Source organism: Gymnogyps californianus, chromosome 4, assembly GCF_018139145.2.
Source record: "Gymnogyps californianus isolate 813 chromosome 4, ASM1813914v2, whole genome shotgun sequence".
In the NCBI taxonomy this organism is placed as follows: domain Eukaryota; kingdom Metazoa; phylum Chordata; class Aves; order Accipitriformes; family Cathartidae; genus Gymnogyps; species Gymnogyps californianus.
In genome coordinates, this window is record NC_059474.1 from 29,252,862 (window position 1) to 29,276,293 (window position 23,432).

A 23,432-nucleotide genomic window follows, 5' to 3' on the forward strand; every position below is an offset into this window, starting at 1 on the left:
AAACTCAGGCTGAATAAGACTGGCAGTGCTGTGTAAGAGGCTGACTGCCTGACCTCTCCATTTCTTAAGCTCAGAAGAATAGGAATAAACTACATCAAATTAAACAACATCTGAAGACAAGTACTAAAAGGACTTAACCTATTTGCAAGGGTGTTATGTCCTGCTTCTTTGTGACTGAGCAAGTAGAAACACAATGAAAAAGGTTATCAGTGGGGCACCTGTTCTTGTGCTTGGGATTCCTTTAAGAGAAGGCAAGGCAAAATTAAAGCATGAAACAGGAACTGAAACTCTTGCAGTCAAATTTATTTTTTGGCAACTTAGAATAGCATAAATTTTTTTTATTTATTTTTTTTAATGCTTAAAAGACAACGGGAAAGAAATTGGGAAAGTAACTCGAGGCTTCTCAGGTAACAGCGGGTAACAAGGCACAGAACACAGTGTCTCCAACCATCTTGGCATTCACAGAGAAATACAGAAAACAGCTGAGGACCTGCTCCCTGAGGATAATGAGCTATTTAGTGAACAAACTGATACTGCTCTGCTCCTTTCAAGACACTCAAATGTTGCTTCCCACTACAAAGGGATTAACCTCCTTTTCCTTGCACATCTCATATGGTTAGCTGAACCAAGCACAGGTTCACTGGGGTGGAGAAGCTAATATGCCATTAGCACTAAGACACTGTGAGCAGTGAATGTTTCCTATTACAAGAGAGGCCACAGGACTGCACTGGTCAGTTCCTGCTCAGCCTACGTGGTCAATGACTGAATCGAGTCCTAGCTGCAGCATCCTCAAACCTAGTGGAGAGGAAAGTGCTGTCTTTTTCTTCCAGGCAGCCTAAGAAGCCAAGCTGATGAAAGGAGTTGCCAGCTCTCTTCTTCTACCTTGACTATGCACCCACTCCTTTTCCATGCTATATTATCAAACCATGTAGTTTGTCAGGAACACAGCACAGCCAAAGCAGCAGGCATGGCCTTGGGAAGCTGCCTCTCTCCCCATTCCAGTGAGAAAGTCTGATGCAGGGACTATCACTCCCAGCTACCTTACTCAGTTCCCATCTTTATTGTCCCCCTTCTTTAGGGACCTTTACACAAAATCTAAGTAATTTTAATTCTGCCATAGAAGATCTTCTCTTTCGTGCCAGGAAACATAGGAAAGCATCTCAAGAAATAAGGTGCAAAATCTTCTTCTCTCAATATTTGCTTTGTCAAAGTTAAGATTATAATGAAGAAATACAGACCATAAATTTATAGTCCAGGAAGATCTGAGTGCCCATATCAAGATACCTGCTTTTGGACATAGTTTTTGTCACCTCTGTTTTATACTGGCAGAGTGTAGACGTAACTTCTGTGCCCACTATAGGTTACAGCCTGAGTTTCTGTGGTTGCTATTTCAAGGTATATTGCAAGAAGCTCCTGCTAACACCTTCACTGCTATTACAAATTGTTCGACCAAGTCAAATGGTTTAGTTGTCCATCAAAAATAAGATGCTTTCACCAGAAATACATATCTGGAGACAGTTTCCAGGCTGTAGAAGAAAAGAATCGGCTGCTTTGGCTATTTTACTTCCTTTTGGGGGTAGTTCTTACTCTTTGTGCTCTTTTTTGTGTAATCGTTTTACAACGTGAAATGCTTGAAAAGTGTGAATCAATTATACTGTCTAACATTTTACAGAAATGTTGTACTTCCTGTACAAATAAACATGAGACGTCAGTGGAGAGAGAGGTCTTTCATAGTTAATTAAATTTACAGAGACTGAAGGTACCTGTCTAAGGCTGTGTTCATATTGACTACAGGTTAATACAGTGCAACAAATCAATACAGCAAAACATAGCAAAAAATTTTTTTTAATCAAGCCAACAAAGTACATGTTAACAATATTATGTTTTCTGAGTTTCAGATTCTTACAGGATTGTGTTTTAACCTCACAGTTGCTATTCTGTCAGTGTGAAGTCACCCAATTGTGGGAGTACAGCCTTCTCAGAGACCTGTAATTATGTAGAAGAGGTATTCAATTACACCTGTGAATTACAGGTTTATCTTTGGAGTTTGAAACCTTAAATTGGTCATTCTTTTTTTCTACAGAGCAGAACAAATGACCTTCCAAAGAGTTAGTGGAAGGTACTCAGCTTGGAAATGGCTGTTATACCAGAGGCTAGCCTCTGTTATACTAGAGGCTAGAGACATACTCATATGCCAAAAATTGAAATTAAATTGCAAGTGCAATTGCAGGTAATTCCAAAAATAAAGCCTTTTGGCTTGTCTCTTCTTGTCAGGTTTCATTCTTTATTAATAAAGGATATTTGTTCCGCTTGGCTTTTCTCTTCACTGAAGAGCTCACCTGCTCTTTATTCGCAACATGTACTTCTAGTCTTTCATAACAGCCCTTTCTTTGGTACTGGTAAGGCTCAAACATCATTAAAAAGTTCTACCTGCTTTTTTTACATAGGCACAGACAGCATCCTGGTTCTGGTATCGGAAACAACAGCTGTTTGGAAGAAATTCTGCTTGCAGAGAAGACAGTGCCTCTTTTTTCCTTATCATGAAAAAAAACTACGGGAAATGTCTGCTTTTCAGATGTTTTATTGCATTTTTTTCTTCTTCCTCACTCTTCCACCCATTTTCTCCTCTCCAGTGTTCTCAAAATATCAGCAATTCAACGGGTACTTGCCAGGGTTTGATATTTACTAGGAAGTCCTTCCATGCTGTCTGATGTACGCTGGGTAGCAGATCATCAACACCAGCAGCTTACAGTTTTGAAGCTAAATTGTTAGATAGTAATATATGAACCTATGAATTTATGATGTTTTTAAGTTCCATCACATTTCGTCTGAGTTCTCTGGGTTTTTTTTTCTATGGCTTTAGGTCTCTGAAATTGATCCAGAAAAATTTTCCAGTAGAATAGAGTGTGAAGGTCCTAACAACGACCTCAGTCACTTCAGAGGCTTTGTGTAAGTAGGCTTGGGGGCTCTTTAAACTATTGTCATAAGCTTTGGTGCTCTTACTAATTTTCAGAGAGCTTGTAATGTTTGCTTTAAAAAATAATGACAATATGTATAGGAGTCAGTTTGCACCACTACATTTCTGAGCACAGCCAAACAGATAGAGCTCCAGAAGGGCTTTCTGAGCAGCAGATTGTGAACTGGCAAAGCCCACTACTGTTTTTTATTTTGTACTGAATATTTTCAGCATCTTAGTTCAGGCTGTTTTGCAATTGTATATTCCATATTTGAAATAGCTGTTTCAAATCTGCTCCTAATCATATGTGCTATCTACAGTATTTGGTCTGGACCATGGCCTAATTGGACAAGCTGCATTGCTCAGAATTGGAAATGGGAAGAACTGGCTTCCTCTCCTACTGTTTTGTGTAACCATCAGTGACTTGATCAAACTCCTTTTGACCAATGTGCCTATCTGTGTCTTTTCTTATGGGTTTATGATTTTCTATAGACAGTAGGAAAACAAAATACTATTTCACGGGGTGACTGATTTTCAGTTTTTGAGAGTTTTAATGTCTGTATTCTTCTCTGTGGGCAGTGACACGTTAGAAATATGGAAAGAAAAATAAATATAGATAAATCTTAGTCTCTGAGGAAACACCTTGACTAAGAGTGGGCCTACCTTGTTAAGGGAGAAGCTGCTGCCCAAGCATTCACACACCAATCAAGGAGTCGCACACACACCACCCGAGACTTCAACTGGTAGGACTGGAGTCCCTTCGCAGCAGGCCACTCCAGTGAGCTGACAGGTGCCCTTTTCGACTCTTCACACACGCACACACACTCACCCTCAGGCACTGCTTCTTCCCTCAGGCTTGACCCTAGGTTCCCCAAAGCAGAATCTCTAATCAAGGCCTTCAAAACAGCGTAATTTATTCAAGCTATGCTGCATGCCTGCAGAGAGGAACCCCAAACACTAACATCCCTGGGCAATTATACCCTTACAATCTAAATTCCCGCCCCTCACACCATAGTCTGATCCAATAGTAATATTCGGGTCTGGGGTCGTCTTCTCTCTCATTGGGTCCTTTTTCTCATCGGTAGGCCTGTTCTTTCTCTTTCCTGTTTTTTGTAAGCTAGTTGTTACTATGTCTCCTTTTCCTGGCTCAAACTGGCTCTGGGGCTTTCCGAATGGTTCTCCAACGCGAGAACAGGTCAACGTTAAGCAAAAGCATTAAGCAAGCTATGAATTCTGCTTTCTTATGAACGACTACTTTTAAGCAGCTGAACAAAGTCCTTAAAGCCTTCCAAAACATATTAACGGCCTGTATAACTTATATACATTCCTGTGCTGTTATAGGCTCACGGTCTTATCCCATTATTGCCACGTGCTGTTTACGTCTCATTCAGGTGTGGTCCACATGCTCATGTAGCTCAGCTTTGCCACCTTCCACAACAACCTGCGCTGAAAGTATGCCACAGGAGTAACGATGCTCACAGTATATTTAAAATGGGATTTTATATTTTGTTCAAATTTTTTCTGATGTCGGCAATTCAAGTAGAGGTCGTAGGCTTTCAGACTTCCAGTATTTGCCTTGAGCTCTTTTCAATAGTGTTGTCTGCTTCTCATATGCCAGCTGGCAAATGCTAGGCTTGTAAACACAAGAAAATTTTAATACAGTGCCTACGTGCCTGGATTTTCAAAGGTGATCTGCATGCATGTTACCCCATTCTTTGGAAAAGTCCGGTTGGAAGTGTCAGAATGGCCGTCACTGACTAGCAGCTTCTTTGGGAAATCTGCTCCCTAATGGTTTTGCAAAGCCTGACTGCTAATTGCTGGAGTCCTACAGCTCAAGTAATGTGCTTTTTTTTCAGTGAGCATTCAAACAAGGATCGAGTGGGCCTCAGCAAGGAGAACTTACTGCTCCGAGGATGCACAGTGAGAAACACAGAAGCTGTTGTAGGCATAGTGGTATATGCAGGTTAGTCAGCCACCCTGGGTTTCACAGATTGCCTTGCAAACAAGATAGAGTTATGTGCCCTAAGAAACAGTATTGTACAAAGGGGAATTAGGAGAGTAAAAACTTGAATCCAGCAGAAGGCAGCTGTAGCTAGAAATGTTAAGAATGCATGTCTGGATTAAGTTTGTTTCTATTTTAACAAATGATATGTGTGATTACTCATGGGAGGCCAGCTCTGTTCTGTGTGAACAGGTCCTTGTCCTCAACTGTTAGTTGCGATGGTAAACCCAGGTTTTGAAATGGACATGGAGATGCGTGGCTTGCTTAGGATTTTTTTTCTGGTCCAAAACTGAAGCTAGTGCTGTTCTTCAGTGTTCTGTTTCAAAGGGCAGAGGTTTTTAAACTAATCAGTATGATGTATCCAGCCAGATAGTTGTAATGCAGGTGCAGGATTTTGTAGGAAATATTAGAAATAATACAGAAAATGTCAAGAATAAGATTGTTTCTATAGGAAGAAATATTATTGGCAGTATAAAAGTTAATGTGTACATGACAGATTTTGGTTTAGTTTGTTCAGTTTTCTTTAGGACAGAATTCATGTATTGTAGGAGCAGTTAGTTTGCTCATATTTATAATCTCTGTTCAAATATTAATTAACAGAAATGTCCTGTTTCCCAGACCCTTAGAAATATAAAGTACTTGTGGTTCTGATACCTGCTATTGGAGAATTTCAACTTGTGTTGTGGTTACAGGTCATGAAACCAAAGCCATGCTGAATAACAGCGGCCCTCATTACAAGCGCAGTAAATTGGAAAGAAAAGTGAACACTGATATTCTTTGGTGTGTTCTGCTTCTAATTTTGATGTGTTTAACTGGTGCAATAGGTAAGTGAGAATCGGCCAACTCCTGCTATTTTCCTTGCTCAGCCTACAACACTTAATGTTTTAATTCGGGGCTGATTAATTTTAACGGCCCATCTCGGAAACTGCCTTTATCCATTTGTAATTCCCTAGCAGCTGGGGATGCTGCCAGATTTTAGTTCATGTTGTCATGTTTATTCTGGAGTGTGGTCAAGAACTATGTTCCTGGTGCGAGTTCTTAGGTCTGGAACCTGTTTCTCTGATTCATTTATCTTTTCTCTCACTAATTGCTCTGCAAAACTGCTATTTTCTCTTGGGATTTTTCAGGTAACATGAGATGCATGTACAGCATTGTGGGGAGAGGCCTAGTGTGACTAGAGTTATAAGGACAGTTTACATACAACTGACTCACTTTGTCTTGTTCTTGTTTTCAAGGCCATGGAATTTGGTTAAGTAGATATTCGGAAATACCTTTTTTTAACATCCCTGAGCCAGATGGGAAATCAATTCCTCCAACATTAGCAGGGTTCAATATGTTCTGGACGATGATCATTTTATTACAGGTAACTTTGGTCTGCTTTGAACATGAGTCATATTCTGATCTCATTTATATCCTTGAAGTAACTCTTCAGCTTCAGTAGAGCTGCTTCATGTTTGTAACTGGCCAAAGAGTTTGGTTTTATTTAATCCCCATGTTTTATTTTGGTAGGTCTTGATCCCAGTTTCTCTCTATGTTTCAATTGAAATTGTCAAATTGGGACAAATTTATTTAATTCAGAATGACATTGATTTTTACCATGAGAAAACAGACTCAACAATTCAGTGTCGAGCACTGAATATTGCTGAAGACCTTGGCCAGATTCAGTATATCTTCTCTGACAAGACTGGAACCCTCACTGAAAATAAGATGGTTTTTCGGAGATGCAGCATTGCAGGACAGGAGTATTGCCATGAGGAAAATGGTAAGACACTAAACCTGACTTCACAGTGGGTCATTTTTCTTTTCTCAGAGAAGCGGAAAGTTTTGATAGGGGTCCAGTGGACTTGTGTGGCAATAGACACAGATGATGTGAATTCAGACTGATCTTACTAATAGCCATGCATCTTTCCCCATTGTTTGGATCCCTTCATATATAGTGTGTTAAGAGACTTGAAGGCTGTATGCAAGGTGCTGCTTTGCAGCTAGTTAAGTTCCAACATATTTGATACCACAAACAAAATGTTCTTTACTTGCTCTGGAGGAAGTCATGCCTACTGTGTTTTACTTCTCTCCTTGCAATATTCAGAACCCAGAACATTGGAGAATTGCCCATCTAGTCTTTCCTCTCTTTTTTTTTTTTTTTCCGCCCCAACTAGAGTGCCAATGCTTACCTAGCATTTTAGGGTTCAAACATCCTGTTGACTGCCATAGCAGCGTACCACCTTTATGTAGTATATCTTAAGGCTCCAATTCAACATACTGTTGCCCTTGAGGATACAGTAACCCCCCAAAAATACGTGCTGAAGTCAGAGCTTTAACAGTAATGTTAAGGTACAAGTCAAGCAGATGTGTGTACATGTGTGTGTTAAGGCTGCAAAGATAAGTACCTTCATCAAAAATAATGACTTTTGTATTCTTGCTTATATCTTACACATCCATTTATTTTTAGCCAAAAAATCAACAAGCAGTGTTACTGAATAGTTGCTGCCTCATTGTCTAATAGTGTAGCATCTTTCAATATACGTTTCATGAGAGCCTGCTTGAAGCCTTCTGGGAGCCAGGAGAAGATACAACTCCAGACACAAGAGAAAACTGGGCAGAGTGACATGAAGTCTTTGATTCAATTAGCTATTTTATTAATTAGATAAAAGCACAAAGTTTTTATATGTAGGTACTAGTGGCTGCAGACATTTGCTATTTTGCTGGTGGGCAATGCAAGTGTTCCATATGAGATCAAAGGTGAGGTGCTGACAGGTGGACACGTGAAGCACAGCTGTGTATTAAACCCCCCTTTGTGGTTTTGGTGGTTTTGCTGCCAGACAGAACTGCTGACAACTGCAAGCAAAAGGCACACCCTGCTGGCCACAGCAATGAATCAGTTCAGCCCTTCTTTTCTTGTGTCACAGGAGCAGATGGTTACAAACTGTTTTTACAGTAATTTCTGCACGTATTTCGAAAATTTTATGGTGCAAGTGTCCAGGTGCTTTTTTGGCTTTGCATAATTATACTGGGAAGGATGACAACAGCAAAGTGAGAAGAAATATTTTTAAGTTTCAAACTTGGTGAATGAACAACTTAAATAAAAAGTCACATATATATTCAGAGCATTTCCTAAAGGAAGGAAAAGTATTTCAGAAGAGGTAAACCAAAGAGTGGGGCAAATGATGTAGCTGTGGCTGATCCAGGTCTCATTGTGCCAGGGAAAGTATGTCTACCACTTACTTCTGCTAGTAGTTCACTTAGAGTTATCTTCCAAAAATATTAGTGTGTTAATTATGTTCATAGTGATTTCCTGCTGTGCCCTGTCTTTTACCTGGAGAGTGAGCATGTGCTTCTTCCTAACAAATCTAGAAGTTATGTGAGCCCTGAAAATCAGTTTGAAAAATGTTGGAGGTCCTGTGTTTTAGTCCTGTTTTACATTTGTTCATTTGCATAGAGCTGCTATTTGCAAGGCTCCTGCTACATATAGTAAGAGTTGCAGTGCAAGACAGTACAGTCTTTTGCATACAAGCCACTTAGTCTGTACATATATTTCTGTATTTATATCTGTATTGCCCAGGGTAAAAGGATGCACATGAGGTAAGCACACAACGGCAATGACTGTGATTCAGTATAATCCTCCATATAGGTGCCCCCATGCAGTGTTCTGTCTGAAGTAACGTGTGCCTCTTGGACCATGGCAGCAGAGCAGTGTGGTGTTACAAGAGGTGCCACATATGTTACTTCAGGCAGAGCATGCAGGCTTCTCAACAGCCTGGAAGCATAGCGCAACGGGCATGTGTTGTCCAAACCTGCCTCTACAAACACATACTAAGTCACCGTTGCTGCTTTCTGGTAAAAGCTGTCAATACCACACGTGGGATATTACATTTGGTAGTCGTGGAGAGCCACAGTTTGTTATGTTCCCACCTGTCTTTTTTTTAAAAGAACTAGTTTATTAAATTCATGTTGACATCAGGGAGACGGCCTGCCAAGGAAGGTGTAAGCTCTGGTCTCCCTGCTTTCCTTGGACTCATCAGAATGGCAGGATGAGGGACAGGAGGCTTTCATTTATGTTCCAGAAAAAGAATACAATAGGAAATAAGGAGAACTTAACAGGCTAGCAAATCCAGTAGCTCATTTCCTGAACATAGCTAAGCTCCTGCGCTTTGGCTAGGAGGAAGAGGACTCACAAGTGACATAATAAACCTATTTCCATCTCATTTTGAGCACCAGAGCTGGGGACTCTGAACTGTGGATAGGTTTCCCATTCACGTAAAACAGAATAATATCCCACTTTTCACTTCTTTCCTGTACAGTAGCTGCTACTTTAAATAAGAAAAAAATAGGGAATTAGTGGTATTGCAGGAGATATCTGGATGTTAATACTGTTTTTTTCCTAAGCTGCCATTGTTTCTATTCACACTTTAATGAAATACATAGGCAATGCACAGCTCTCAGAACAGTTTTTCCATGCTGTCTGTGGATGCAGACATTGAACTGGTAGTGTACGCTCATTGCATGCTATTTTCACAGTGACATGTAAAAACTTGAAAGCTGAATAGTGTACAGTGATCCCGTGCTGTCTGGATTGAGATTGCAAGCTCTTGCATGGGGTCGAACACTGTCCCAGAACTCCAGTGCAAACACTGGAGTATGTTCTTAACAAGCACATGATAGTATAGGTGTGTTTCCATTTGCTACAGAGGTTTACACCACTGATCTTCCTAGCTAGATTTGTGGGGCACAGAACTGCATTTATATCTTTGGTGCGAAGGTGTTAGACATGTCAATACAAAGTTTTACTATTGAAACCTGCTTTTCAGTTAAATACTCAGAAAATGTGTATGTGTGTGTGAGGGGGTGTCCAATACAGAAATGGTAAGAAACACAGTTTCAATGAGTTCCTGCTAGAAGCTGTACTTGTCAAACCACTGGCATACACTCCTAATCCATCATAAAATAATTAGACTAGAAAACATATCAGGAGGTGATCTGGTCCAGTTTCTCTGGCCTAAGGCAGAGTTGTTTCTATCATTCTTTATGAATATTTTTTTGTTTCTTCAGGACCTCCAGTGATGTCCAATTCACTGCTTTCTCAGGCATTCTGTTCTAGTATGTCACGTCTTCTCTGACAAGTTTTGCTGATACCTAGCCTGAGTCTGTCTTACCACAATATAGGACGATTGTGTCTTCTATTACCCACAGTGTGCATAGAAAACAAGCTATTTCCTTTCTCTATGCAATTGCCCTTCATGTACTTCAAGACTATTATTTGGCTCCTATCAATGTGCCGTTCTGGAAGCTGTGTAACTCCAGCTTATTTTACTGTTTCTATGTGGCTCGTGTTGTCTAGAACCCTGATCATTCTTGCTTCCTCTTCTGGATTCACTCCAGTTGAGTGTTGCTCTTGAAGTGCAGTGTCCCAAACAGGAGGAAGTCAGTGTGATGGCTTGTTATGGGTTTTATTTTTCATAAATGGTGGATTATTCTTAACTATATACTGAATTCCTTCCTTTAAAATTTTGTTTTGTGAACCTCCAGGCAGTGTTTTAGACAAGTTTCTTTTTGCTCATGGAATAGTGATTTTGTTTCCCTTTCCATAGCAAAGAGGTTGGAATCCTATCAAGAGATGGATTCAGAGGATGAGGATTCAGCTGATCGTCAGTGTGGCTCTTCGACCCATATGTCAAAATGGCAGGGGCACAACTGCAGAGCTGTGAATGAACCTTTGAACAGAAAGTCTTTGAATCAGGTGTCTGGTAGTTACCCTGCATTAGGAAGGGAAGATGGAGCAGGTGATGTTCCCCACTCAGGACACGTTGCTTTCAGCAGCCCCATTGTAAGTAAAAGCTGTTGGGTTTGATGCTGAATTTCTGAAGTAACTCATGAAGGAATATCTTTTTACCCCCATTTGATCAGAGTGCTTGTCATTTAAGAAATCCTTTCTCTCCCATCAAAACCAAAGACTCCCATGATTGCTTGGCTGCATCCTATTTGCAGCTGACATTGCAGATGTTTGTTGGGTCACGAAGGTGTATGCTTTGGTTCTTGCTGCTGTGAGTCCATGATCACTCCAGCTAAAATGACCAGCTTCATCTTAATAACAGTTTGTTCTTTTGTTTTAAAAGTTTCTAGCATTTTTCTTTTGGTTTTAGTAGGAAATACCTAGATGACCAATATTTATTGGAGGTTACAAGAGGTAAAAACTCTGCTTCTGTACATGAATGTGTCTAAGCAGCATTCATCATATTTAATCTCTGTTGAAGTGTCTATGAACTAAGGCTCTACTGTTTACCTGTCTGGGCATGAAGTTTGCCATTTTCAATGGGCTAGCACAAGGCAGTGAAGACACCAGAGTGTTCCTCTGTTTCCTAGTATAACCAACTCGGCATCTGACAGGAAGGAAGTTGTATGAGCTTCTGCACTTCATTCATCTGTAACTGATTTAACCTCCAGAGACTGAGATTAAGCTTATATCCTAATGGACAGTTTTGTTCATTTCATCAATAGGAAACAGATGTTGTGCCAGACGCACAACTGCTGCAAAAGTTCAGTCAAATTTCGTCTCATTCCTATCAACAATCAGAAGAAGCCAGCAGCAAGTTATCTTTGGAGACAATGTACATCACTGACTTCTTTCTTGCTCTGGCAATCTGTAATACTGTTGTAGTTTCAGTCCCCAATCAGCCACGCCAGAAGGTAAGGCGGCCTTATTTTTGGCTATTTGGCCATATTCATAAATAAATGAGCACCCTTTGGTTTGATTACAAAAGGAAAAAACAATTAACTGACATTTAAAAAATTATCATTTTCTCCTTTTCTCTATTGGTTTGTCCTGTTAGAAAGAAGGGAATTACTGTAAACCCACGGAGAGCAATGAATTAGTGTGTAATATGATTCTGGTAATGTTTTTCCGATGCAGAAAAACTTAGCTTCAATATTTTTGCTTCTGTGTATAGACTGTTCGTAACTTTTACAAGACAAATTCTGAGATTAAATTGCAATTGTGATTTTTATTATATTCTAGTTATCTTTTTCCAGATATGTGCATAGCTTCCTTTAAGAGTACCCTAACACTCAGGTTACCTTTACAAATAGGTTATTGTTGGCTGAAAGATAAGAATAACCTCAGAAGACTCCCAGAATATTGGAACTGAGAATGCTCTTACCTGTTCCCTGTCTATTCAAATAGAGTTTCAGCAAAAGTACGGAAGATCAAGTTTCATGTGTGTAATAATCTGAAGAAAAAATGTTTTGCTGTATGACGTGAAGTGGTCTCACCTTGAATGTACGGTGCATTTGCTAGACTGTCCTGGTTTAATGGTCTGAAGTGTGTTGAAGTCTTCGTGAGACCACTTGTTGTTTTCAGAGCACACAACCTAACATTTATGTAAAGATACTACTATCTTTTTCAAATCTTTTATTTTTTCCCAGGGTGGGATTTTCATAACGCCATTTTTTACCAATTTTGACTGTGTTGCAGTATAATTCTCAAGTTCAGCTTCGATTTCGTTCCCCCCGTCCACTGGTGATTTCCATTTGTTCACTTTGTCTTTTGAAAAAAATGTTTGTGATGTGCAGGACTAGATTTTGGTGTCCATTTAGGCAGTGAACGTACAACCATGGCTGGAGACATTCCCAAAAGGTATCCTGTGGAGTATAAAGTACAACCTATGTATAAATAAGCCTGGTATTTTAGGGTGCTTCCAGGTGTTCCCAGAAAGTGTAGTAGGCAGCCTACAGGTCCATGTGTGGACGGGGCAGCTGTGTTCATAGTTACTAATCATCCATTCCTTAAAGGTCATGTAGAAAAATACACAGGCAAGATTCTCGGATTTTTGAGAATAATATTTCTGGATGACTTGCTAGCAGAGGAGAAGGTCTCCAGGTCACTAGTAGATAGGTTGGGAGGGGCAATGTAGCATGAGGTTTCTGAGTTCACAATTAGGGAATGACATGAAAGAGCTCAAGGAAACGGAAGGTTTCAGTGTTGCCTTAGGGAGAGGTGATGACAGGATGTTCCTAGTCTCTGTTTCCATGATGCTGAATGGAGACACACTACAACATGCGTGCAATTGCATAGAACTGAAGCCAGAGTCTGTCCTTGCTTTATGCTTTTCAGTGGCAAAGGAGAACATGGTTCCTGGTGATAACTCATTCTTAACTCTTCACCAGTAATGAGAAATGAATGTCAGCCTTACATGCCTTGTTCCATGTTTGTAAGCTATTAGCTGCCTAGCTATTCTGATACCAGTAAACCAATTATTTTGTAACATTGATGAGAGGGGAACTGTCTTTTGTTTTAAATTCAGACATTAAAAAAGTATTGATAAGGTACTGTATTTTTAACAGTACTTGTAGCTAGTTACTGTGAGGGGTGTGGGGTTGGTTTATTCTTGACAAGTATCTTGCTAATTCAGAACAAGAATTAAAGTGTTAGTTCCATTTCCCACAACTTCTAAAAGTTATAATGTCATACTAACTGTTTCATTAGTGAAACAGTTCTAAAGAGAAGTATTACATGGAGTCATGAATCAAACTTGGAATGTATACGGTTTTCAAATCTGAAGTATTTTTAAAATTCTTTTGGTTTGAATAATGAAGCTCTTACAGAAGCTGTTTAGTGTACTCATGCGGTTATATGTTTAATTGAGCTGGCCATCTTTTATACAAGCAATCAAACTCATGGTAAATTTTAAAATACTACATCAATTAAGAAACATACATAGTTTGTAACCTGTCCTTCTTTAATGTAATAAAATATGAAGAATTTATCATAAATGCTTTCTCTAACTGTTCTGTTCCAGATGAGACTCTCTTCACTGGGTAGGATGCCTATTAAATCGCTTGAGGAAATCAGGCAGATGTTCCAGAGGTTGTCAGCCCGGAGACTAAGTTCCTCCCCACTTCCAAGTGTAAAAGAGTCATCATCTGAAAGCCCCAATAGTTTTGTGAGCAAACTGTCTATTTTCAGAATGAAACTGGCTTCACCTGCTTTGGATGGAGCTGCTCAAAGGGCTGCTGAGCTTCACAATACTGACAGCCCAGAAAATTCCCAGGTGCCTCAAGAACTAGATATGGTGAATGTAGCTGCTGGCTGTGAACACAACAGTGCTGCGTCATCTAGTGAATTGTCTCCCTTACCTAAACTATGTTATGAAGCTGAGAGTCCAGATGAAGCTGCCTTGGTTCATGCTGCTAGGGCTTATAAATGTGTTTTACAGTCTAGGACTCCAGATCAAGTAACTGTGGACTTCGCAGGTCTGGGATCTTTAACGTTTCAGCTTTTGCATATCCTGCCTTTTGATTCAGTGCGGAAAAGGATGTCAGTGGTGGTTCGGCATCCAGTCTCCAACAAAGTGGTGGTGTACACAAAAGGTGCAGACTCAGTCATGATGGATTTGTTGAGAACTGCGTCTGAAGGTATCTATAGAACTTCTAATTCTTTCCTCACGTTTGTCATTCTTCAGCACAGTTGAACAGATGGCCTGATTCATGAGAAGAGACAAGTAACCAAGCAGAACTATTATCTGTGAATAGTTCCTTATAGGGAACCCAGAAAGGTAGTATTGCTTGTCACCTAGATATGGCTGTGCTGTGTGCTGGTGTGGAAACTGAGAAGAGAGAAGCAGCTGTTATTCAAAGGATTTAGTAGGGTCTAAGCGGACCCATTGGAGCCAACTGAAGTATTTCCAGTTATAAAGCAAGGTCATCTGCTTGAATAGTTGGCTTCTGCTACACAGTGAGAGGTGTTTTATTAGAATGAGATACTGCCATGGTTTAACCCCAGCCAGCAATTAAGCACCACACACCCGCTCGCTCACTCCCCACCCCAGTGGGGTGGGGGAGAGAATCAGGAAAAAAAAGTAAAATTTGTGGGTTGAGATAAAGACAGTTTAATAGGACAGAAAAGGAAGGGAAAATAATAATAATAATAATAATAGAATATACAAAACAAGTTATGCATAATACAGTTGCTCACCACCTGCTGACCGATGCCCAGCCAATCCCTGAGCCATGGTGTCGGGGATTGTATAAACTTCCCTCAGTTTATATACTGGGCATGATGTCATATGGTATGGAATACCCCTCTGGCTCGTTTGGGTCAGCTGTCCTTGCTGTGTCCCCTCCCAGCTTCTTGTGCACTCCCAGCCTCCGCTGGCAGGGCAGTATGAGAAGCTGAAAAGTCCTTGACTTAGTATAAACACTGCTTAGCAACAACTAAAACATCAGTGTGTTATCAACATTATTCTCATCCTAAACCCGAAACACAGCACTATACCAGCTACTAGGAAGAAAACTAACTTTATTCCAGCCAAAACCAGGACAAACACTTTCTAGGCTTTACCTATGTTTAGTGTTTCTGAGCTGTTAGAGCGAGGTATCGATAGCAGATGTCACCTATCAGTGCTTTTTGAGGTTTTCTTCCCTTGACTACTCATTATTTCTGTGTTTCTAAGTGCAATAATAATATCTGTGAAGTAGTGTGATGCCTCCTGCTGGGCCTTGTTGTTCGAGGGTAGACGTTTTTTGAATCTGCCACAGGAGGGATGCACCATGTTGTTTAAGCACTGATTTATTCATACACTGTAGCGAACAGTCATTGGTTTTTAACTGAAGGCAGTAAAGCGAAAGCATTATCTGTGTATGTTAGAAATAAATACCTAAATATATTCAAGTTCAGAGGATGTTCCAAGGGTTTTTTTTAATGGTTTGGAAAGTAATATAAAGGAATTATTTTTAAAGGCTTGCTTTCTGCAGAAGGGACCTTGGTTTGTATGTTCCATGGCTGGCTGATCTCGGTGAGGAAGAGGGATATTTCCAATTCCAAGGGTGGATTTTAACTCACCCAACATTAGCCATCTAAAGTCTAGACAAAAAGCCCCTGTAGGCCATGGGGCAGAAACAGTACCTCCAAAATCTGTCGTCTTACTAGGCGGGTAATTTCATGTCTGGAGGTGCCTCTCCTTACTTTGATTCTCAAGGTAAACTTGGAACCTAACTTCTAAATGTCCAAAGTTAGGTGAGTTGAATGCCTGTCCGAATAGTCCACCCCTTAACAGTTATTTTTAAAACAGCTTTTCTGCGACTGCTGTCTTAGCTCCCTCCCCCTAGACCAGTGACAGTAAAGCTGCTTGGGTGTCTGTGGCCCAGTTCATTTTAGAGAATCATTTTATTTTAGAAAAACTTTTTGATATACTAGTGGCATGCAAAGATATATCAGTACCAGATGGGTTCCCCCTCACTGTTTGTGCAGACTGGCGCACTGCATGCTCACTATAGATACAGCCACAGTACATTGTGCAAACATGAAGATACATTCATAGTTAAAATAAAACTTGTTAACATTTTGGTATTTTTAAAACTTATTTAGACCTTCAAAATTTTCCACTAAATTTAGCCTAAGAATGCATATTTAATTTGCTTTCTTTGCTTTTTGTGTGATAGTAGGTACTAATAATTCAGAAATGGAACAAAAGAAGATTAAAGAGAGAACTCAGAAGCATTTGGATGACTATGCCAGAAGAGGACTGCGCACTCTGTGTATTGCTAAGAAGGTATTCCTTTTAATACATATTTTTAAGAACGTTTACAGTCCGTGACCAGCCTGAGTGCTATCACCAATGGAGCAGACATCACTGCTTCTAAACAGATGCTTCCATTGTCACGTTTTGTTTATCCTTATGTTCTTTCAGGAGGAATTTGTAAGTTGACCCAAATCAATTCCTGACTTCAGTTAGATTGCCATAGTTGTTGTCAGTTTAGGATGCCAAGCAGCTTAATAGCCTAATTCTAAAACAAGGGTTGTCAAATAGCCTGATTTTTCTTCAAGAGTCCTGAGCAGGTCTCCTTGTGTGAAACTTAACCTGGATGTAATTCCAGACACGGAAAACAAATGAAGTCGGTTTCACAAACAGTTTGCAGTGTTACAAGCTCTGGATGCAAAACTGAAGTGATATTTTGAGGTTCCATTTTAAATTCAAAGCTGCTCAGAAGTAAAATTCCGTAGGGATTGAAACAGGCAAGAAACCTCTTTACAAAGCCTTATGCAAAGTGAAAGTACAGGCTGTGTAGCTGTACAGTCATCAAGCTGTACACAGCTGTGCACTGATTCTGTGGCTGTGTCAATGCTGCAATTAAAGAGCAATAGGGAGAGTATACTATGCTCACTGGCCTGCCTACCTAAATGGAGATCTCTCAGGCAGCTCCAGGAACCTGCAGGGTGCTCGTGAGTAACCTGGCTTGTGAAGCCTGGCAAAGTAATCTAACCCTATGAACATCGTACTAAATCCACGGACATGTTGGGGCACATAAGTAATGCACTGCCAGGGGCTGCTCTTCTAGGTTCAGTATGTGGACAGCAGAAGTAACTGTGAAGACACTTTTGAGGCACCTTTGAAAACACAATATAGATACATGCCATATATTTTCTCTCCCTCTGTAGGTGATGAGTGATGCAGAATATGCAGAGTGGTTAAATCATCATTTTTTAGCTGAAACCAGTATTGACAATAGGGAGGCGCTGCTGCTTGAATCTGCCATCAGGCTTGAGACTGAACTAACTTTGCTCGGTAGGTAGAAAATGCTGTAACTCACAGGAAACTGCTTATGATGTTCATAATTGGAACTTACCTGCAGAGAGCTGTGCTAACCTCAATTGTGTAACACATAGCTTTCTACAGACCTAGAATTTATTGTCACTCCTGAATTTTCATAAATCTTGCTGATAAGTTTGTACTAGTTGTAAAACACACTGAAGAAAGCTAGTGCTCTTCTGTTGTTTGTAAATGGTAAAGTTTTACGGACTTTTTTTTTAATTGGGTTTCTTTTTTGTGCTTACTAGAGTTTTTAAGTGTCATCGTAATAAGCACATGAAATGATAATAACAAATCACAGGCTTGCCTGTGCAAACATTCACAGGGATCCCACTTCTGGGCATGTTTTCCATCACTGTTGCATTTGTGGCACAGCAGTTATGCTTGTGCTGTGTCCTCCCGTAATAACATGGAGATAAGAAGTCAGGCATGCTTCTGCAGGAACCATTCCTCTGATGGTCATTCAGCTGTGCAGAAATGGGGAAGCCAAAACAAAATAAAAAACATTTGGTGTAGATGTGTAAAAGGTAAACTGCAGGCAGTCTGGGATAATAGCTTGTTGTGGTTTAACCCCAGCCAGCAACTAAGCACCATGCAGCCGCTTGCTTGCTCCTCCCCCCTCCCAATGGGATGGGGAGGAGAATCAGGAAAAAAAAAGGTAAAACTCGTGGGTTGAGATAAGAACAGTTTAGTAACTAAAGTAAAATAAAATATAATACTAGCAATAATATATAATAATATATAATAATAATAGTAATGAAAAGGAATATAACCAAAAAAAAGGAAAAAAAAAAGGAAATAAAACCGAAGGGAAAAAAAAGAGAACAGTGATGCACAATGAAATTGTTCACCACCCGCTGACTGATGCCCAAGAGGCAATGCACCCCTCCCAGCCAACTCCCTCCAGTTTATATACTGAGCATGACATTCTATGGTGTGGAATACCCCTTTGGCTAGTTTGGGTCAGCTGTCCTGGCTGACCTGTGCTCCCTCTCCCTCCCAGTTTCTTGTACACCTGCTTGCTGGCAGAGCATGGGAAACTGAAAAGTCCTTGGCTTAAGATAAGTGCTACTCAGCAACAACTAAAACATCAGCGTGTTATCAACATCATTCTCACACTAAATCCAAAACACACTGTACCAGATACTAGGAAGAAAATTAACTCTGTCGCAGCCAAAACCAGGACATAGCTCTAGAGGACTGCCCAGCATTTGGAAAAAAAAGTGCAAAGATCTGACTGTGGTGGTAAAGGCAGCTCATCCTAGAAGTTGAAGAGAGACAGATCCTATTGTGTGGAAAGGTGTTACTTCCCTCATTTTGTGCCACATCTGCGCAGGACAAATGTCATAAGCCTTGATACTAAAAGGAATTCTGGAATTACTGGTTTCAGTTTCTGGAGAGAAGCCAGAGTAGTGCTGCTAGCTGCTGTAGTTTTAAGGGATGATGTGCTATACAGGTACTGTTTTGCACTGGAGTCAGCAGAGGGAGTCTAGTTGCTGTGGAGACCTGCTCGGCTGCAGGCCAAGACTTTTTTTGTCTCATGTCTCTGGCGGGACAGTAAGCAATATGGGTTGGCCTTAACATTAAATGGGAGTGAGAATAAGAAGGGTAAATGGCTTCATACTGCCAACGTGCTTGCTCTCAGTACCTCTGCTAGCTTAGTTACCCCTGCCTGGGGCATGTGTACATTGTGATCTGCAGAGTAGAACTACTTACAGCACTTCTCATTCTGCTTCTCTGAGTCTTCCTTTGCTTTCTTAATAAACATTACCTGGTGTAGCTGCAGCTGTAACTCTTGACTGTCCTGTTAGGACTGAGAAATGAAGACTTTGTCCTCAAAGAACAACAAGCAAAAATTCAAATCATCTCAGTATTGCCAGGATCATGGAGGACAGCAGTGGTTTGTAGTCCACTGCGTACGCATGTATGAAATCCATATGGCTATATATAAAGCCTCAGGCCTTTATTTGAATGGAAATTTATTTCTGGAAAGAATAGTCCTAATATGCGGTACTTAACTAAGCACAGATCTGAATCTCAGCAGTATATGTATTGAAACTGGCTTCTGTTGGAGTACAAAGTGATCAAGTACCTCAGAAGGGGAGTGTTAAGTGTCTAGAGTGCCCGAGTTGAAACAACATTTTTCTGTCTTCCCTCAACGCCTGGCAGTGTCTCTCAAAGAAGCTTGCATCAAATAGATCCCAGCATCTTCCTTCCTGCCTCTTTTGTTAACTTGCATCAAAATGTAGGCAGAGTGCAGAGCCAGGACCTGGAGGTTTTTGTCTTCCCGGTGACCAGGGGCCATGAGCTCTGTGCCCTGTTGGCAGCAACTTACTGAAGAAATTGCTGTAGCATCAGAAATTTGCCTGACCTTTTGGCTCTTATCCATTCCCATATGACAGTCCGTGCTTTATATACAAATTGCTGGCTGGAGTCCCGCACTAGAAAAATACTAGGAGGGAAAACTTTGTTTTGAATTTTTTTATTGTTTGTCTTTCAGAATGAACCTAGCTGCAACTGGCTGAAGTTTCTTTCTGAGAAATTCTCTTAGCCTGAGAATCCCACAAGCCAAATCATGTCTCCTGGTTATGATTTAGTACCATTTGTATTGTGAAAAAGCCATGAAAATGTCCTGTACCATAGTAAATCACTGGCACTGCAGCTTTTCAGAGATGGTTCTGCTTTATGCTGATGTTGTGTCACCTCATTGTTACCAGAACAGAAGATTTTGTAAGCTGGTTTTAGGGACACAGGTCTGCCTGCTGTGCACACCGGAAAAGAGGGTATCTCTGTTAAAGTGTCTGTATATTTTTGTTGAAAGTCTTTCTATAACCACTAAGAGGTGTGTGTTAGAGCAGGTGTTTTCTCCCTGTGGGAGAATATGTCAAGGTTGGCATTGTGGGCAGGAGGAAGGGCAAAACACAAGAGTTTAGTGCTATGAATTGAAAGGACCTGGGACAGGCGGTACTGCAGCGATGAGTGGTTGAGAAACTTGATGATGAATGGCAAGTCCTTGCAGCAGTGTGCAAAAATATGATATAAGAAGAGGGGATTTTGGTGTGGAAAAGGTGAGGGCTTGGGACGAGAGGTACAGAGAATTCAGCCTGGAGCAGAGTTGAGAATAAGGAAGAGAAGTGGGCCTTGAGATAGGAAGGATCGAGGTGATACATGAAAGAAGGTTTGGGGTAGTCTGAGGTAGGGGGGAGTGGGAATAATGGAGTATATTTGTCATGAGAAGCCTGGGAGTCTGTGATACACAGCCACTATGGGATGAAACAACCCTGAGAATGAGAAAAGTTGGCTTAAAAGGGTCTTGTGAAGAGTTGGAGGCCCCTGAGGCTGTAACGAAGGTATGTGTCAACAACCTCGCATATGATGGGCTCTGGAACAGAAAGATGTGGAAGGGAGGAATTCCCAAGCATGTCGCAGTAGGATGTGTGTTTTGGGATGTGCATACACACAGGGGACCATCTTGTCCTGTCACTCTTGCAGCATTTTGGTTTTGGAAATACAGCAGCACTAATCCTTCTGCTTGTCTAAATTAAGGTGCCACTGGCATTGAAGATCGCCTGCAAGAGGGTGTTCCAGACACTATACAGGCATTACGGAAAGCGGGAATAAAAATATGGATGCTGACAGGTGACAAGAGAGAGACAGCTATCAACATTGCTTATGCTTGTAAACTGCTGGAACCAGATGACAGAATCTTCACTCTCAAATCACAGAGTAGGGTGAGTGGAAAATTGCACTTTTCTTCAATTTTTTTTTTTTTCCTCTGCTGAAGAATTCTGTCAGGCTATATCACAGGGCAATACGGAAAAATAAAATGTTCTCTACTTTCCCAACTGACCAAAGACAGCATGATTTCTTGGAAGATGAAAATACTGGAAAACTGACAGTTTGCTTCCTTGCAGGTAAAATATGAAATCCTTTATATGTATGTAACATCTGTTTCTTTATATACAGTCCCTAAATGATGACTAATTATTTTAATTGAATAGACTGCTTAATTTCTGTTTGTGGTAGGTTAGAGAGTTGACATGCTTCACATGTTATAAGAGATTTCAAACGGCTGTGAGTTGCAGCATATTGGCAGTGTAAGAATTATTGTCATGCAAATTCTATTGAATTAAGTTTTGTGCTGCTTTGTGTAATATATTCCCTCAGCCCTGCTTGTCTTGCACAAATGTACAAAGAATTGTCTCATTAAAGTACATTGCACACTATTCAAGAAAACTAATCAGCCAACAATTTTATCAGAGAAAAAGCCACCTTGTCCCCACCACTCAGTAGTTCAGTCATGTGATAAAGAGTGGTTAAAAATGCTGCTGTTTTGGGTGGCAAGTTTAATCCTACTTGATCGTTATGTCCTCTTGTGGATGCTTATAACCAGATGTTTTTCAGATCTTGATTTTTATCAATTTTGGGTTGCTTAAGAGAGAAATTACTAACTGCTAAAGCCAACGTATGAAATGTCTCTCCTCAGAGCAGAGACATGAAATCTGAGACTTCTCTAAAGGACTGGAGGATTTTTCTAGGCCTTTCATTTTTCTTTTTTTCTCTGCTTATATGTTACTTTAGAAGTTCAGTTTGTATCTGCCATAAAAGATTGTGTGGCAAGTGGTAACTGTGGGGAAAATAAAGTGAAAAAGAAAGGATTTTTAGTCCAGTTGTGTTTGAGGAAAGCTTGGGGTTTGATTTTTGCTAACACTTTTTTCTTCCTTTTTTCCTACTGGGGAACAAGTGTCTTACTTAACAGTGAGAACTGAGCCCCTTTCACAGAAGTGCTCATCCTCCCTCTAACTGGGCTTAGAAATAAAAAATAGATAGGATTTGATACTGTTGCATTTCAAAGTAAAATAATGAGAAGATTTAAGAATATGTATTTCCTTCTATATAGCGTGCGCATTACATATATTGATATCAAGAATTTTGGGCATCTTATATTGATTCTGACAAGGTGAAAAATTCCACAAGGCCAGTTCTTCAGTAATTCATTGCAGTTCATCTATAATCTGATTTGAAATGCACTTTTGGCTTTGCATGCCAGACAAAGGAAATGTCGAGAGCAAAAGTCTTCTATAAAAGCTGTATTTATATTACAGAATCCTTAATGGTTGTTTTTTCTGCTAGTCTGTGAACATTTTCTGATTTGCTTCAGTTTTTTCCCTTCTCCTAGTACAATACCAAAGCCAATCTGCTTAAGCAAAGTTAAACCACTCCTTTTATTAACAACAGACTGCATCCTTTGTGATTTTAAAGGGTTATTCAGCCTCATGTGTGAGCCTTTCTGGATTCAAGTGAAATGCCACACAAGGGCAGCATTTGACCTTTTCTCCATAGGTATTGTATAAATTGAAAAGGAAGCCAGAACACAAATAGTATTTAATAAGTTACCTTTCTCTTGTCTTTAATTAGGATGCCTGTGCCTTGGTGATGAGCGAAATTTTAGAAAGGATCCAGAAGAACACTTCTGCCAAAAAAAACTCCAGTCAGAAACTTGAGAATGTCTCTGCAAGTCCCTCCACCCAAGCTCCAGGGTTCAGTGCAGGCCTGGTTATTGATGGAAGGACTTTAGAGCATGTCCTTCATGACAGCCTACAGAATATTTTCTTGGAACTCACAGAAAAATGCCGGGCTGTGGTCTGCTGCCAAGCCACACCACTGCAGAAGAGTGTCCTGGTTAGACTGGTGCGAAATAAGCTAAAGGCAATGACATTAGCTGTAGGTGAGTCCTGTGGTTATCTTCTCTCTGAAAAGAAGTAGAAGCCAGTTTCTTCTCTCCTATATCTTTGTTAATGTCTGTCACAAAATTTACTTTACAAGGAAGATAATCCTTTGAATTGTAGTTGTCTCTGGCAGAAGATGATGTTAGTCTTCTGAACTAGCAAATGTA

General features: G+C 40.3%; 1 protein-coding gene across 1 annotated transcript in view; it reads left to right on the plus strand.

The window, feature by feature from the left end:
* The window catches only part of ATP10D (ATPase phospholipid transporting 10D (putative)), a 54,293-nt gene that overhangs the window by 20,203 nt on the left and 10,658 nt on the right, over positions 1-23,432 (plus strand). Inside the window, exons 6-17 of the mRNA XM_050895686.1 lie at positions 2,864-2,949; positions 4,813-4,919; positions 5,651-5,782; positions 6,194-6,321; positions 6,468-6,720; positions 10,544-10,779; positions 11,451-11,639; positions 13,748-14,363; positions 16,389-16,498; positions 17,386-17,512; positions 21,083-21,267; positions 22,955-23,264. Coding sequence (XP_050751643.1) covers positions 2,864-2,949; positions 4,813-4,919; positions 5,651-5,782; positions 6,194-6,321; positions 6,468-6,720; positions 10,544-10,779; positions 11,451-11,639; positions 13,748-14,363; positions 16,389-16,498; positions 17,386-17,512; positions 21,083-21,267; positions 22,955-23,264 — 2,479 coding nt within the window. The remainder of the gene's footprint in view (positions 1-2,863; positions 2,950-4,812; positions 4,920-5,650; positions 5,783-6,193; positions 6,322-6,467; positions 6,721-10,543; positions 10,780-11,450; positions 11,640-13,747; positions 14,364-16,388; positions 16,499-17,385; positions 17,513-21,082; positions 21,268-22,954; positions 23,265-23,432) is intronic.